The sequence below is a fragment of the Symphalangus syndactylus genome, chromosome 9 (assembly GCF_028878055.3).
Source record: "Symphalangus syndactylus isolate Jambi chromosome 9, NHGRI_mSymSyn1-v2.1_pri, whole genome shotgun sequence".
In the NCBI taxonomy this organism is placed as follows: Eukaryota; Metazoa; Chordata; class Mammalia; order Primates; family Hylobatidae; genus Symphalangus; species Symphalangus syndactylus.
In genome coordinates this window covers 10,048,694-10,066,249 of record NC_072431.2, presented here as the reverse complement: position 1 = coordinate 10,066,249, position 17,556 = coordinate 10,048,694, and the positions used below count along the sequence as shown (strand labels likewise).

The 17,556-nt window shown below is 39.1% G+C and overlaps 1 protein-coding gene across 7 annotated transcripts in view; it reads left to right on the top strand.

Annotated features, from left to right (window-relative positions):
* The window catches only part of TOGARAM1 (TOG array regulator of axonemal microtubules 1), a 106,094-nt gene that overhangs the window by 35,574 nt on the left and 52,964 nt on the right, over positions 1-17,556 (top strand). For 5 of the 7 annotated variants that reach the window (XM_055291441.2, XM_055291445.1, XM_055291442.2 and 2 more), the window contains 2 exons: positions 2,621-2,721; positions 17,080-17,169. In XM_055291441.2, coding sequence (XP_055147416.1) covers positions 2,621-2,721; positions 17,080-17,169 — 191 coding nt within the window. The remainder of the gene's footprint in view (positions 1-2,620; positions 2,722-17,079; positions 17,170-17,556) is intronic. The other 2 variants (XM_055291444.2, XM_063609263.1) reach the window with 1 other exon arrangement.

The following is a 17,556-nucleotide window of genomic DNA, read 5'->3' as shown; positions in this document are numbered from 1 at the left end:
ATCAACAGAAAATTATTTTTCAGCATAGCAGTTGGACTAACTTTTTCAGATTACTTCTGTAACCTCTAAGTCTTAAACCTTAGCCTCACTTAACTGATAAGTGATCTCAAACTGCTTTCTGGACAGCTCTGTGACCCTACTGTAGGATTTTGGGGAATCCCTTCCTCTTTTGTTTTGGACAAAAACCTAGTAATGGAATTGATAGGACATAGAATTTTAAGTAACTGCTAAACAGTTTTCCAAAATGGTTATGTAACTTTCCACTCCTGCCATCTATGTGTGAGAGTTATACTTGTTTCACATTCTTGCTAACATTTGGTTGTGTCAGTCTTAAATTTTTTTTCCTTTGATTTCATCCTGAACCAGAAGTAAATATTTAAAATTAAAATTAATTTCACTTTAGTGAATTGGAACTTCTAAGAAATATAGATAAATAGAGATTGCATAATCAAAGGAGAGGTAGTATTCGAAATAGGTCATAATGTTTTATTCCAGCAGTTCATAGAATTAAACTGAATTTTTGTGTTCCATTCTTAGAAGTTTGTTTCAGCCCATTATTTTTTCCTATACATTTTTAGCAGCTTGTTTTGTGCTTGAAAGTTTTATCTTCCAACAGTTCCTTTGTTGTAATTACCTCGGTAGAATAATATGTATATTGACAAAATGAATTTGGAATGACAGCATGGTCTGGTGTTTACATAATGTTATAAGACGCAAAATATATTTTTAGCTTTTAGAGCTGAAGTCCTTTTATCATCTTCCATGAAGATGAAAATTTATTTTTTATTTTTTATTTAATTTATTTATTTATTTATTTTGAGACGGAGTCTTGTTCTGTCGCCCAGGCTAGAGTGCAGTGGCGCAATCTCGGCCCACTGCAACCTCTGCCCCCCGGCTTCACGCCGTTCTCCTGCCTCAGCCTCCTGAGTAGCTGGGACTACAGGCACCCGCCACCATGCCCGGCTAATTTTTTATATTTTTAGTAGAGACAGGGTTTCACCATGTTAGCCAGGATGGTCTTGATCTCCTGACCTTGTGATCTGTCCGCCTCGGACTCCCAAAGTGCTGGGATTACAGGCGTGAGCCACTGCGCCCGGCGAAGATGAAAATTTATGTTCTATAATCCTACAGTTGCAAGGTTGTATAAATAATTTGAAACCTACTTAACAAGAAAAGTTCATTTTATATGATTTGGTTACCTGGTGTTCTATATTTTCTCACTGAGTTATTCTCTTCAGATACTGAATTCTGTCAGAAGGTAGTTCAGCACACTCTCATTTATGGGCTGAAATGCCTTTAATGAATTTAAGATTTCCACATTTAAGATTAGTGGCTTTAGAACAATTATTCTTATCCAGCTTGCATACTGCCTTAAGATTCATGGCCAAAGAAAGCCACTACTACCTGATTTAAAGATTTTGTCCTTCGGTGGGTTGGGGAGGAAAAATTGTTGAAAACCACCCTCCTAGAGTCTCCTAGAGTCTCCTAGAGACTGAAATTTCTTCTTTCATCCAAGTCAACTACACTTAATATAAATGTAGATTCATAGTAATCTATTGCTTTTTCAAAATATTTAACAATGATTTCTCACTAGGTCCACTGACAAATATATTTCTATCCATTTACTGAGAATTGTACTACTTTGTAAAATCTATTCTTTTTAATATTCATTACTAACTTATTGACATTGTAACGCTTACTGATTTAAAACATTTCCCTTAAACTCAGATTTAACATTCTTCAGTTGGCTTTCTTAATGAAACAAGGGCTATCGGTCTTTATAATGTCAGGAAAGTACAGGAAAGAATAGTCTAAGCAGAAAGTGGCATTTGCCAAACTTACTCATTGCTGATCTCTTCTAATATAGCCAAGTCTCTATTTTTGTGTTATCATATATAAGGATAGGTAGTAGTTAGATAATTAAGAATGATTTGATTTGTTATATTTATTTTTATTTTTTTGAGACAAGGTCTCACTGTGTCACTCAGGCTGGAGTGTAGTAGTTCAATCTCAGCTCACTGCAACCCCTGCCTCCTGGGCTCAGGTGATCCTCCCACCGCGGCCTCTGTAGTAGCTGGGACTACAGGTGTGCATCACCATGCCTGGTCAATTTTTTAGTTTTTTTGTAGAGATGGAGTTTTGCGATGGTGCCCAGGCTAGCCTTGAACTTCCTGGGCTCAAGTGATCCTCCTGCCTTGGCCTCCCAAAATGCTAGGATTACAGGCATGAGCCACCACACTTGTCCTTGATTTGGTTTTAGAATGGAGTCTTGGATCAGTTTTTTTTTTTTCTTAGGGATTATACACTATAAGTCAGAGAGTCATTTTCTGTGGCAATCCTCTCATGAGTAATTAAGAATTGGCCATATGTTAAAAAGGTTGGCAGTCCAAAAGGTGAATTAAGAATGGCAAAAAAAAAAAAAATATATATATATATATATATATATATATATATATATATATACACACACTGTTAGCCATATTTTTTCAAGTGTCGTACTTATTGCTTCCTTATTATCTAAAAGTTCTGTGAGTTAATAAGGAGAATAGACAATATGTGATGTGAGTATTGAACAGCACTAAATCTTAATGTTTATTGAAATTACTTTGTTTCATTGTAGGTCAGACATATTTCCAACATTTGGGTCAAAACCTTGTCCAACAAGACTTTCTTCTGTGAAGAAAAAAATTTCTCATATTGCTGAACAAAGCCCCAGTGCAGGTATTCTACGTCTGTTTATAAAAATAATTTATAAAATATGATTTTCAAATGATGTAAAAAATGATAGCAAGTTCATTTCAAATTTCACGTTGTTGTGGATACTGGTTAAGACTAATCATTTTTTTACTCCTTAAAAGGTCCTTTTGACAAGAACATGATATTGTTTTGGAAGAAAAAAATATTTATTTACTTGAATCATCAATCTCTTTTAAAGCTCAATTGGCATACCTATGGCTGGCTCCTACACCTAGATTTTTCATGTAGTTGGTGTGGAGTGTTATTTAGTTGGTGTTGGCTGTCAAAAGAGTTTTGAAAACTCCTCAGATGATTCTAATGTGCAGCATAGTTTGGGAACCACTGGACATCCCGAAAGACAATTTTCTTTAAAAACAATATTTAAATGTTAATAGTAGTTAAATTCATGTGTATCTTGTGTTAACAATTTTTGTGAACTAACCTGTAACTCTTTAGTTTTATAACATCACTTCTCAGAAAATAGATTTAGTAATTAGTAGTCAATTAGAAAAAGATTTGCACTATGAGAACTGCATGTGATTCTTCATTATGATTAGTAAAACTACCTTGAATTGTGAATAAACTAACAAATTGGGATATGATGTTTAGTTTCACATGATCTAATGTAAAAGTCCTAACAACTTTAAGGCTGCTTTATATTATAATTACCTTCCTAAAAAAACTGTATATGTATTTGATTATTTGCTAAGATTTCAAATTTCTTGCTCTTAAATGTGTCTTAATCTCAACCCCTCTTTGTAATCCCCACTACCATGGCTTTGGTTCACACTTTTCCTTATTACCTACTTAGCCACCTAAGTTTTCTCCCTGCTTCAATCTCATGCACTTTGAAGCTGTTCCCCACAGTGCAAGTCTGACTATACTGGCCAGCCTGAATTTATTCTGCACATCCTCTCATGATCTGGTCCCTGCCTACCTCTCCGGCCTCATTTTTCACTGCCCTCTTTGTATCTTATATTTTCCCTCTTTGTATCCAGTTAAATCAGACCACTGGCAGTACCATTTCCTATCTCTCTGCAGTTGCACATACTGTTTTTTCTGGATGAAATCTAGAATCCATACCACACTCTATTTAGCTGTGAAAACAGTTCAGTTGCTTTCTCTGGAAAGCCTTCCCTAATTCACAAACAAGATTATTACCTCTTTTGTTATACCATTACATCTTGCACTGACACCTTTTATAATGATACTACAATTGCTTTACTTTTCTTTAACTCTCAGATTCTTGATCCCCAAAGATTATTTCCCGCTGATTACCTACCAAGGCTTGTCATAATCAGGAATGTGTGACTTAACCAGGTGTGTTTAGTATACTGGCTTGCATAAAACTAGTGTTAACAAAGAGGTAGCTGCACTTCTAGGGATACAAAGACAGTATATAAGTGCTTTGGAGTCCAAAAGATGAGCTGACACCAGTTTGATGTTTAATAATAGTATTCATACCCTACACAACTTACTTAACTGCTTTGGAACTTAGTTCCCTCATCCGACAACATAAACCTTGAGAAGGGTAGTGAAAATCTAAGTTCATGACATATATAAAGCAGCTAGTGCATACGAGGCACTCAATATGTATTTGTCCTCTAAGCGGAGAGAGTGACCCAAAGAAATACATAAACTTATCCTTAATCCTTTTTCAGGCTGATCATCCTAATCTATAATTTTTCAAGTATTTCTATAAAATTCAAGAGACATCTGATTACTAGGTCGTATCTAGTTTGTAAAAATGGAACCCACTTTTGGAAGAATATCTTTGGAAATGGAAAATAATAGATTTTAAAAACCTTGATTTGAGTTCCCTTGTGACCCTAGTAATGTGACTGACCTTAGGAGTCATTTAAGTTTTAGCAGAGTGATCTCATAATAGTATAACACATACTTGTATATGCAATATTTAGTGTTTTCCAAAGTTGCCTAATCTTTTTTTTTTCTTTTTTTTTTGAGACAAGAGTCTCACTCTGTCGCCGAGGCTAGAGTGCAGTGGTGTGATCTCGGCTCACTGCAAGCTCTGCCTCCTGGGTTCATGCCATTTTCCTTCCTCAGCCTCCCAAGTAGCTGGGACTACAGGCACCTGCCACCACGCCCGGCTAATTTTTTGTATTTTTAGTAGAGACAGGGTTTCACCGTGTTAGCCAGGATGGTCATGATCCACCCACCTCGGCCTCCCAACAAAGTTGCCTAATCTTAGGAATCACCCTTGAGAGCATGTAACATCTATTGATTCTGGGGACTCATCTCATGCCTCATGAATTCATCTTTCTGGTTAGAAATCTGTATTTTTAACAAGTAAATTAGGTATTTCTAGGATCAAGTTTTAGAAATACTACTATTATTGAATTCACTATATTAAATCTAGCCTTTTCTCAAAATAAGTTGCTAATGTTTTGGATTTTATATATTTGGGTTTGCTTTGTTTTCAGTAAACAAGTGATTCCTACAAATTTATTGTAGTTTAATTGGTAAAACATAAAAATGATAATGCTCAGAATAAAGACTGTTGGATGATAAACACAAAAATAACAATTATTTTAAAATTCCACCTATATTCTGCCACTACCTGTTAAAGCAAATTGTGCTAAGTTTTCTCAATGATATTATAGTAAACTTCTTCTAGTGTATTAGATTAGTGTTGCCTATTAATAGAAAACATTTCACCCAAAGCCAGTTTGTTTATGAGTCTTATTTTATGAATTGACTATCAAGACTAAGAATTTATAAAGATATCTGTATTACTTCTACAAATTCTTTATGATTTAATATTGGATATTCTTGAAACTTTTCTCTATGAACTTACTTAGTGCCCTTTATTCTACAGTCCTTTCTAGCTTGTTGCCCCAGCTACCTCCTCTTCCTACCTTCCTGTTTTTATTCAAATACAACATTATTTTTTAACAGTCTATTTCACTGGGCACAGTTGCTCACACCTCTAATCCCAGCACTTTGGGAGACTGAGGCAGGTGAATCACTTGAGCCTGAGAGTTTGGGACCAGCCTGAGCTACGTAGCAAAACCTCATCTCTATCAAAAAAATTAAAAAATAGCTGGGAATGGTGGCGTGCACCTGTAGTCTGAGCTATTCAGGAGGCTGAGGCAGGAGAATCACGAGAGCCTAGGAGGTTGAGGCTGCAGAGAGCCAAGATAGCACCAATGTACTCCAGCCTGGATGACAGAGCAAGAGCCTGTCTCAAAAAATTAAGAAATAAATAAATATATTTATCTATACATATATACACACATCATTATTGCTTAATAGTTTACATTGGAGGTATATATAAAAATGGACAATTACTAAAATATATAATGCCTAGATTTTGCATTTAGTATGTGTTTTATGGTTGTAATAGCTGCAGAGTATTTGTAAAGAGTGATGACTTTAAACATTCAAATGTAAATTAAAATTTTTGTTATTCATTAGAAGGAGACCTACATTAGGGTTTTGCTTTTTTTTTTTTTTTTTTAATTACGGATATAATAACATTTGGGTACTTCAGATGTGTTAGGCACTGTGCAGAGCCCTTTATGTGTATTTTCTTCATTTAATCCTAACAACAGTTGTAGAAGAGGTACTATTATCTCTATTTTACAAATAAGGTTAAGTGACTTGTCCAGGTCTTCTCAGCAGTTTGAGTGGCAGTGCTATAATTTAAAGCCAGGAAGCGTGATTCCAGATACTGAGCTCTTTATCCCTATGTAGTTTACTGCCTCATCAGTGAAGCCAGTACAGAAGGTTAAATTTCATGGTGAGTTAATTTTTAAGATTGAATATCTCTAAATCAGAATCTTCCCTAAGCATACCAATAAAGAAAAATTACTGAGTATTCTCAGTTTTCAGTTTTTACATTTTTCATGGGAATAGGAGAAAAGAGAGAAATGGGGAAATAGCTATCTCTTAGGTCACAGTTTTTAAATTCTGGATTTAAAAAAAATTTTTTTTTAGTGTAATGTTAAAGGTGTCAATTTAAAAAAATACTTGTCAGGCCAGGCACAGTGGCTGACACCTGTAATCCCAGGACTTTAGTAGGCTGAGGTGGGCGGATCACTTGAGCTCAGGGGTTTGAGACCAGCCTGAGCTACATGGCAAGACTGTATGTCTACAAAAAATGCAAAAATAAGCTGGAGGTGGTGGTGTGCACCTTTGGTCCCAGCTACTAGGGAGGCAGAAGTGGGAGGATTGCTTGAGCCTGAGAGACAGAGGTTGCAGTGATCTGGGATCGTGCCACTGCACTCCAGCCTGGGGAGACTCTGTCTTAAAAGAAAAAAGAAGCCGGGTGCAGTGGCTCACGCCTGTAATCCTGGCACTTTGGGAGGCCAAGGTGGGCGGATCATGAGGTCAGAAGTTCGAGACCAACTTGACCAACATGGTGAAACACCATGCTCGATTACAGGAGTGAGCCACCGCACCCAGCCCACACCCAGTGAATTTTTTTATTTTAATTTTTGATGGAGACGGGGGCTTGCTTTGTTGCCCAGGTTGGCCTTGAACTCCTGGGCCCAAAGAATTCTCCTGCCTCGGCCTCCTGAAATGCTGGGATTACAGATGCGATTCACCATACCTGGCCTCATTGTAATTTTAAAGCCTATTTTATGAAATGTTGTAGTATAGCATATAATAAATGTTCTTAGCTGCTAAGAACAAGGAAAGGGAAAAGTATTACATAATTTAAAATAGGATAAAACTTCAAAAAGTACTTCAAAAAGTACTATAATGTTATAGTTCCTAATACTATGTTACTTATCTTTTTAAAAGGTTAGAAGTTGAGATAGGTTTAGAGGAGAGATAAATACCTTATGTATAATATTACTTGAATCATTCAGATATTTTATAGGGTTTACAACATCCAGTGTAAGCATAATTGGTCAACACATGAACCATAGGTTTGGATGTGGTGATTTTGAAGACGATAGGTCACTTGATATTTCATCTAGCGTGTTAGAAATACAAAATAAACAATACCCAAGATATTGTAAGCATACAAAAGGTTAGTAAATTTCATGACAAGTTAATTTTTAAGATTGACTATCTGTATCAGAATCCTCCCTAAGCATACCGATAAAGAAAAATTAGTGCGAATTCTCAGTTTTGAGGTTTTTCATCTTACTCTGCTGCTGATCTGTTGTTGCTCAAATAATTTTGCTAAATAGGAGAACTCAAGGCTTCATATATGATTTTTGGGCTTCCCTGAGGAGCCACTGCAAGGAAGCAACTGCTCATGAGGTTAAACACTAGAGAATTTCTGCTGACTTCTGCCCCCAGGAAATGCACCAGATACATGCACACAAAACACACACACACACACATGTTTTTAGAAGACATTTTGCCACTAAAATGGAATGGAAGATCATGTGGATTAATGACTCCCAGATGCCCAGTTAGGCTGTAACCCTAGAGTAAAGTTGGGGCAACAGGAATATAATTTTCCTGTGGTAGAACCTGAGAAAGCTTTGCTGTTATCATTAACCATAGTTGGCCAGGCGTGGTGGCTCACGCCTGTAATCCTAGCACTTTGGGAAGCTGAGGTGGGTGGATCACCTGAGGTCAGGAGTTCGAGACCAGCCTGCCCAACATGGCGAAACCCCATCTCTGCTAAAAATACAAAAACTTAGCTGGGCATGGTGGCGGACACCTGTAATCCCAGCTGCTCAGGAGGCTGAGGCAGGAGAACTGCTTGAACCAGGGAGGCGGAGGTTGCAGTGAGCCGAGATGGCGCCACTGCACTCATGGGTGACAAGAGTGAAACTCCATCTCAAAAAAAAGGGAAAAAAAGAACCATTGGTTTTTTTGTTTTTTTTCTGAGACGGAATCTCGCTCTGTCGCCCAGGCTGGAGTGCAGTGGCACAATCTTGGCTCGCTGCAAGCTCCGCCTCCCGGGTTCACGCCATTCTCCTGCCTCAGCCTCTCCAAGTAGCTGGGACTACAGGCGCCCGCCACCACACCCGGCTAATTTTTTGTATTTTTAGTAGAGACAGGGTTTCACCGTGGTCTCGATCTCCTGACCTCGTGATCCGCCCGCCTCGGCCTCCCAAAGTGCTGGGATTACAAGCGTGAGCCACCGCGCCTGGCCAGAACCATTGTTAAGGATACATATGTAACACACCTACACGTTGTGCACATGTACCCTAAAACCTAAAGTATAATAATAAAAGAAAAAAAAGAATTTTTTTTTTAAACTTAGTAGCAAATAGTACCTCTGTGACTACTCTGTCCATTGCTTAAGAGATCCTATAAGAGCTGCATTTTAAAAATTTCCCTTACAATAAAAAAAAGTGGTTTTGAAGGGTATAAATATTTAAATAAATATTAGGTTGGTGCAAAAGTAATTGTGGCTTTTGCCATTTTTAATTGCTTACTCCTTTTGCACCAACCTAATAATTAGAAGATGCACCTGTAATCTAAAATATGTAAGTAAATAAAAAGCTGTTATTTTTATGTGCTTAGCAGCTATGGTCATTATAAGGTCAACTTCTGTACTGTGTTATTTCTGATTTTTTTTTTCTTTTTTGAGACAGTCTCGTCTATTGCTCAGGCTAGAGTGCAGTGGTGCAGTCTTGGCTCACTGCAACCTCCACCTCATGGGTTCAAGTGATTCTCGTGCCTCAGCCACCCTAGCAACTGGTATTACAGGTGCATGCCACCACACCTGGCTAATTTCTTTTGTACTTTTCAGTAGAGACAGGGTTTCACCATGTTAGCCAAACTGGTCTCCAACTCCTGGCCTCAAGTGATCTACCTGCCTTGGCCTCCCAAAGTACTGGGACTACAGGTGTGAGCCACCACACCTAGACTGCCGTTTCCAATTATCTTAAATTATTTCTGAGCACACAATCAGGTATTTTAGGACATGAATATTTTTTGTGGACGTAACTCAAATTGAGTAAGATGGAACTTGATTAGAAACTTTTTTTGGTAAATTTCTTAAAATTTAGTCTATGATATAATTTAGTACTATTCTATTTGGCAATAATAAGTTGTTATTGTTTTACAAAAGAGAATACGAGTTTTCCATATTTATTTACATGTTTTATTTCCCGTGTAAAGAAAATCAAGGACAAAAAAATGCTTTTCTTCTTAAAAGTAACTCATACCCTCATATAATTTTTTATTTCTTTTTTTTTAATTGCTTTGAAATAACTGTTGAATATGTTCATTCACTGCTAGTGGGTTCCTTTTTTAGACGGCAGAATCATAAACATATTTACATCTTTTAGCCAGAAGTTAATTCTACTCCATAAAATTATATCATTCGCACATCCATCTCTGAACCAGATATTTACTAAATCTGTCTTGGCAACAAAAACAAACGCATTGAAAACCAAATTTAGCTTTCTTCCCATCCCCATTTCTCTTCCTTTGTTGTCCATTTTTATTGGTAGCATTACCATTTTCCCAGTTATGGAGGCTTAAAGCTTTACAGTCATTTTTGTCTCTTTACCTTCCAAGTTTAGGAGATGGCTTATCCTATCATTTACTCTCAGTCTAACTTAATGTGTCTGCTGCCATAGTTGTAATTTGGGCTGTCTTTACCACTTCCCTGGGTAATTACAAATCTTTCTGGTGAGGCTTCCCTCTTATTTTCATTCCTCTTAAATCCAGGCTGCATAGTCTTCCAGAATTATCTTTCTAAAATACAGTCATTATCTCTTCCATATTCAGAACCTTGATTGACACATAAAACTAACCCCTGGAAAAAAACAAAAAAAAAAAACCTTGAGTGGTTCTCTGTTTTTTTTTTTTTTTTCAGTTGCAAGATTTAATAGAGTGAAAATAGAGCTCCCATACAAAGAGAGGGGACCCAAGTAGGGTAGCCATTGCCAGCTCAAATGCCTGGGTTTATATCCCGATCAGTGTCCCCTCCTGCTGTGCTCTCAGGCGATAGATGATTGGCTATTTCTTTACCTCCTGTTTTTGCCTAATTAGCATTTTAGTGAGCTCTCTTTACTACCTGATTGGTCGGGTGTGAGCTAAGTTGCAAGCCCCGTGTTTAAAGGTGGATGCGGTCACCTTCCCAGCTAGGCTTAGGGACTCGTAGTCAGCCTAGGAAATCCAGCTAGTCCTTTCTCTCAGTCCCCCCTCTCAACAGGAAAACTCAAGTGCTGTTGGGGTGGTTGGTTGATGACCGCTCTAACTGCCTGCTGAATTGGGGCATAGTAGGGGTAATGCAGTTGAGATTTCCTCGGGAGGGGTGACTTCAATGTCATCAACATCGGAGCATGGGCTAGCAGGCTGGTCCAGGGGTCCGCGGTAGATCTTAGTCATGGAGTGCATCTGGGGCTCCATTTGAAGAACGATTTTTGGCTTTACAGCTTCAATTCTGGAAGAGACAAACTGAACAAGGAGGTTAAAGATACAGGGTCCAAAGAAGAGTAACAATATTATAGCTGTTGGAGGTCCTAAGAAGGGGAGAATCCAGGGCATCCATTGGCTGAGGAGGCCCCAGGGTCTGGTGTTTTGAAGCTCCTCTGCTCTACGTTGTATTCCATCTCGAATTTCTTTAACTTTCTCAGTGATGATTCCAGATTGATTAACATAATAACAGCATTCTTCCCCTAAAAATAAACAGGTTCCCTCTCTTTCTGCATTTAGCAAGTCTAAAGCTCTTCGATTTTGAAGGACTATTGCTGCTAGGGAGTTAAGTTGATCTTGCAAGGTGACCAGGGAGTCGGCGACCTGTTCCATGTCACCATTTAGTTCTTGAGATAGTTTGTAGTAGAATTGAGTAGAGGTTGTGATACCGCCCATGCCAGTACCTAATCTGCCTAGCACTCCTGCTCGGATAACAAAAGGAAGAATGGGTACTCTTTTGTTGTGGGGCTTAGGTACGACATAATTGTATAAATCTTGTTCAGTGTAGGTGGTCATAGGGTGCACTAAGAATGAGAGGAAGCACATAGATTCCGAAGAGCCATTCAAACAATGATAGGCTGAGGTACCACAGACAAAAGATATTCCTGAGGGTAGGCAGACTATTTGTGTGGGAGGAGTTACCCACCTGGTGCACTGGGAGTAGGTTGTGTCTATAGTAATGCTAAATTTTACACAGGTGAGGTTTGAGGTTTGGGTTATTTCCAGATTGGAAACAAGAGGTCCTACTAAAACGGAAGTGGTGTTTATTTCTGTGCTGAAGTTGTTCCATTGTTCAGGTACAGGGATTGAAATGTATGGCCTGAAATGCAGGGGGAGGCACATTCAACAGTTAGTAGGGTTTTGGGCCGAGGCCTCATGGAGCCCAGTGAGGGTGGTATTAAATAGGCTTACCTGGTGAGTATGGGTACGGAGGGTTTCATGTAGTTTTGAGAGATCTAGTCCTTTGTAGGGGTTGGGGTGCTACGTACCTGGGTCAGTTGGGAGATTACTTCCTTTACATGTTTTTCTGTTGCCTGATCTTGAACTCCACGCCCATCAGACATACCGGTATGGGTGAAGTAAGTCCAACAGACAGTGGCTCCAAGTCCTCCAGGACAACTAGGATTAATCATTTTCCCTGTCCAATAATGAGTATTTGCATGCATGCAAAGAGTAGCAGTTACAGCAGTTGCAGGGCATATGGGTGTGGGCAGTGAAGCTGGAGTTTCCCTTAGATAAACTCCTATACGATGGGGCATCAATATTTCCGGGAAGCCGCATTCTCCATAGAAACTCTTGGTAACAGGAGCTTCTGGTCATACAGCGGCATGGAGGGGGTGCAGTGAGAGTGAAAGGGGGTAAGAGAACAGTAAAGAGAAAAATATGATAAGGGAGGGCCATGGGGATTTACGATTTTAGTTACTTTCCTCACGGTTGTTGCTTGAAGAGCAGGCGCAGATCCTCTAGAGGTTCACAGGAGTAGCTAGTGTTGTCTCCTGGATTTTTGGGTTCTTTTGGCAGTATCCAGGGTTTGACTCGAGTGTGATGTATCCAAGACTCCACTCCAGCCACTTTAACCGCGGTTGGGGTAGATAAAATGACTGGGTAGGGTCCTTCCCAGGATGTATCTAGGGATGGGGAATTAGAGGGAAGGGACTTGACTAATACCATGTCACCAGGGTGGAATAATTCCTTTCCCTATTCTCAGGGACAGGCTCCTTGTCATGTTTTAAGAACTTGTTGATATTTGGCTAAGGAGGTGATGTCTGCAAGTAAGTTGGCCATCTCTCGGTCAAGCACAAGGTCATTGGTTAGGAAGTGCTGTCTATACAGCATTTCGTATGGGCTAAGTCCTGCTTTTTGGGGAGAGTTTCGGATTCTTAGTAAGGCTGTAGGTAACAGAGCAGGCCATGCGAGGTGGGTTTCCTGGGTTAGGTTTTTTAGATGTCGTTTGAGTGTTTCCTTCATTTTCTCCACCTTCCCTGAGGACTGTGGCCTCCAGGCATAGTGCAAGTGATATTGTATACCTGTCGTCTGGGATACTCCGTGGGTTACTGTAGCCTTGAAAGCAGGGCCATTGTCACTCTGTAAGCCTCGGGGAAGTCTGAATTTGGGAATTATTTCATGAACTAGTGCCTTTATTACCATTTGGGCCTTTTCTGTCCTACAGAGGAAGGCCTCTGCCCAACCAGTGAAAGTATCTACCCAAACTAGTAGATACTGAAATCCCTGAGATTTGGGCATGTGGGTAAAATCTAGTTGCCAGTCTTCTCCTGGGTAATGGCCTGTTCTTTGTTCCCCTGAAGGAGCTTGGCGATAAGGCAGAGGATTATTTCTTTGGCACACTTCACAGGCCCTGACTACCTGCTTGATAGTTTTGAAAAGGACTGGTCCAGTAAATGATTTGGCCATCTGATGGGTGCTATCAATGCCTGAGTGAAAGGTTTGGTGAAGGGTTTTAAGTAATTTCCATTGGTTAGCTGCAGGCAAAAGTATTTTTCCTTCTTTGGTGGCTAGCCATGCTGAGGGAAAGAAACTATGTCCTCATGAGGTTCCCCATTCATTTCTTCTTCTGAGTACTGGGGCCTGGTTTCCTGGATGGGATTACCCCATACTCAGGGTCCTCCTATAAGCATTTCTATTGGAGGGTCCTGTCTTGCAGGTCTTTTTGCTTCAATATCCGCTTGGTGATTCCCTTCTATTTCCCTTTCCTTTCCTTTCTGATGACCCCAGCAGTGTAAGACTGCCACCTCTTTAGGTTTCTGTACCACCAATAATAATCTCCTAATGGCTTCCTGATGTTTGATAGGTGTTCCCTCAGAAGTTAGGAATTCCCTTTCTCTCCATATTGCTGCATGGGCATGGAGGACTAGGTAAACATACTTAGAGTCTGTATATATATATTTACCCTTTTCCTTCTCCTAATTCTAGTGCTCAAGTGAGGGCTATTAGTTCTGCCAGCTGAGCACTAGTTCCTGGAGTGAAGGAATTACTTTCAAGTATTCCATTATCACTGACCACTGCATACCCCACTTTTCGAAGTCCTTTTCTACAAAGGAATTTCCATCAGTATACAAATTGAGGCGGGGATCAGTCAAGGGAACCTCTAGAAGGTCCCCTCAAGCGGCATAGGTTTGAGCAATTACTTGTTGACAGTTATGTTCTATATTTTCTTCATTGTCTGGAAGAAATGTGGCTGGGTTAAGAGTTGCACAAGTGCGCAGTCGCAGCACTGGCCCTTCAAGTAATACAGCCTGATATTTATATTGATATCTGATATTGATATTGATACCTGATATTGTTGTCCGACAGCCACAAGTCTCCTTTAGCAGTGAGAATGCTGTTCACATCATGAGATGTCCACACAGTAAGATCTCTTCCCTGTATTAATGCTTCAGATACTAAGACTGCTACTGCCACCACTACCCGTAAACAATGAGGCCAACCCTTTGCCACTACATCAGTTTCCTTACTCAGGTATGCCAGGGGTTGCAAGCTCGTCCCTCGGACCTGTGTAAAGACCCCTAGAGCTATTCCTCTTTTTTCTGTGACATATAAAGAAAAGTCTTGCCCCACTGGCAAGCTTAACACGGGTGGTTCTCTGTTTTCTGCAGAACAAAGTTCCTACTCTGTGGCATAACTTTTTTTTAAGACAGAGTCTCACTCTTGTCGCCCAGGCTGGAGTGCAGTGGTAAAATTTCGGCTGACTGCAACCTCCGCCTTTCAGGTTCAAGCAATTCTTCTGCCTCAGCCTCATGAGTAGCTGGGAATGCAGGCATGCGCCACCATGCCCGGCTAATTTTTGTATTTTTAGTAGAGAAGGGGTTTCACCATGTTGGTCAGGCTGGTCTTGAACTCCTGACCTCAGGTAATCTGCCCACCTCGGCCCCCCAAAGTGCTGGGATTACAGGCATGAGCCACCATGCCTGGCCCCATAGCATAACTTTTAAGACCCGGCTGGGCGCGGTGGCTCACGCTTGTAATCCCAGCACTTTGGGAGGCCGAGGCGGGCGGATCACGAGGTCAGGAGATCGAGACCACGGTGAAACCCCGTCTCTACTAAAAATACAAAAAATTAGCCGGGCGTGGTGGCGGGCGCCTGTAGTCCCAGCTACTCGGAGAGGCTGAGGCAGGAGAATGGCGTGAACCCGGGAGGCGGAGCTTGCAGTGAGCCGAGATTGCGCCACTGCACTCCAGCCTGGGTGACAGAGTGAGACTCCCTCTCAAAAAAAAAAAAAAAAAAAAAAAAAAAAAAAGACCCTTAATAATCTTGCATCAGCTTAATTTCTTTTTATATTACCTCTTACTATTTTTCTCTTCATGCACTATGCTCTCGCACTTTTAATACTAGTTTTCTTAGTTTGTATGTGAAGGACCTAGGTGCCCTTTCCTAGTTGTAATGGTCTATATCATGTCTGCTGTCTCAATTAATAACTTGAGAAAGTGGAGGGTGCTTGAAGTATTAGCAAACTAGATTCCATGATTTACTGTTTACTCTTTCTGTATTTGAATTAGATGGAAGTATTATAACAAAGAAAAAATATGTAATGATATTTGTGTGTGAAGAAGCCTTTAAACATATTTTCTATATATTTTAGAATTGAGACTTAATGAACAATATTTCTTTGAACATTTCTATATATATAGTGTAAAACATAAAAATATATTAAAAATGATTAATGACAACTTCTCTTATAAATGAAGTTAAACTCATTGGAGATAACATGTCTTTTATATTTTTTTCTGATGAGATTTGTCTAATCATTCGTCTCTTGATAGTTTATGTATAGATTTTATGTTTATGTGGACTGTTGAGCAAATTATTCCATTTACTGAGATTTTTTCTCTTTGTCACAGAACACATTTTGGGGCTAACCCATGTTTCTGTTAGTTGATGTGTGTACTAATTTTGATTCCATACTAAAGAAGAAATACATGAATAATGGTCACTTACATGGATTTCTTTCTTTAATCTTTGCCATTTTCACATAAAGCCGGGTTACTATTAGCATTAGCAGTTGACAAAACAATCTATCTGCTGCTTAATTTTTAAAAATCAATTAATTGATTGACTTTACCACTGTTTAACTGCTTTTCTTTCATAAAACCTAAAGCAATACATATTTCTCTTTTCTTTTTTTGCCTTGATACATTCATTTAACATATATTTATGGAATGCCCGGTATGTGCCAAACACTATATTAGGCTCCGGGAAAGAATAATCATCAAAACTAGACATAGATCTTATCCCCATGGAACTTACAGTCTAGTAGGATTGTAAATAAAGAATCAGAAACTAAGATAAAAGTTAACATAGAAAAGTACAGATTGCTGTGACATTGACCTGGTCTGTTTTCTGATGTCAGAGGATTTCCTTTTTGATGACCCTTTTGTTGCCTGATTATCATGCTGTGATAAGTCGCTTGTATGCCTCTCACGCCTCACCCTGACATGTAAACTCCTTAAGGAAAGGAAGGGGCCGGGCATGGTGGCTCACGCCTGTAATACCAGCACTTTGGGAGGCTAAGGCGGGCGGATCATGAGGTCAGGAGTTCAAGACCAGCCTGACCAAAGTGGTGAAACCCCATGTCTACTAAAAATACAAAACTTAGCTGAGCGTGGTGGTGCATACCTGTAATCCCAGCTACTCAGGAAGCTGAAGCAGGAGAATCTCTTGAACCCAGGAGATGGAGGTAGCAGTGAGCCAAGATCACACCACTGCACTCCAGCCTGGGCGACAGAGTGAGACTCCATCTCAAAAAAAAAAAAAAAAAGGAAAGGAAGGTTTAAGTGCCTAGTCCATTCTAGTATTGCAGTTACAAACATTTATAATGACTTAATGAACATGTGTGAATAAATTGTAAATTCTTTGTATGAAATAAATTTTCAGTTTTAAAAGACCATGTTACAATATCCTAAGATACTACATAATAAGCAAATATTTTTAAGTATTTGTTTTGTTTTTTTTTTGGGGATTTACAGGGTCATCATCAAATCCACAGCAAATTTCCAGTTTTGACTTCACAACCACAAAGACTTTATCAGAAGACTCAGTAGTAGTTGTTGGAAAAGGTATTTCAAAGTTATTTTGCTTAATTATATATATTCATCATATAGAAGCAAAGCCTATCAATAAGGAATAGTAAAGAATGTGATTCAAGTGTTGAGTGGAACTTCTTTTTAAAAATGTATTACAATGTCTTCATTAAAATAAGTAGAATTGAATACTTACCTTCACATTTCTATCTTCTAATGAAACTATAGTAAATTCATGTCATTAATTTTCAGAGAGATGTATTATGTGACAGCTGCAGTTTAGGTACTTCTAAGACAGTTTTAGGATAGCTTAGTTTTAGCATAGTTTAAATTCAAATAGCCCTTATTTATCAGCTTAATAATCAATATAAATTAATTATCTCCCATACAAGATCTAGACAAGTGAAAATTAAACTCCTGTTA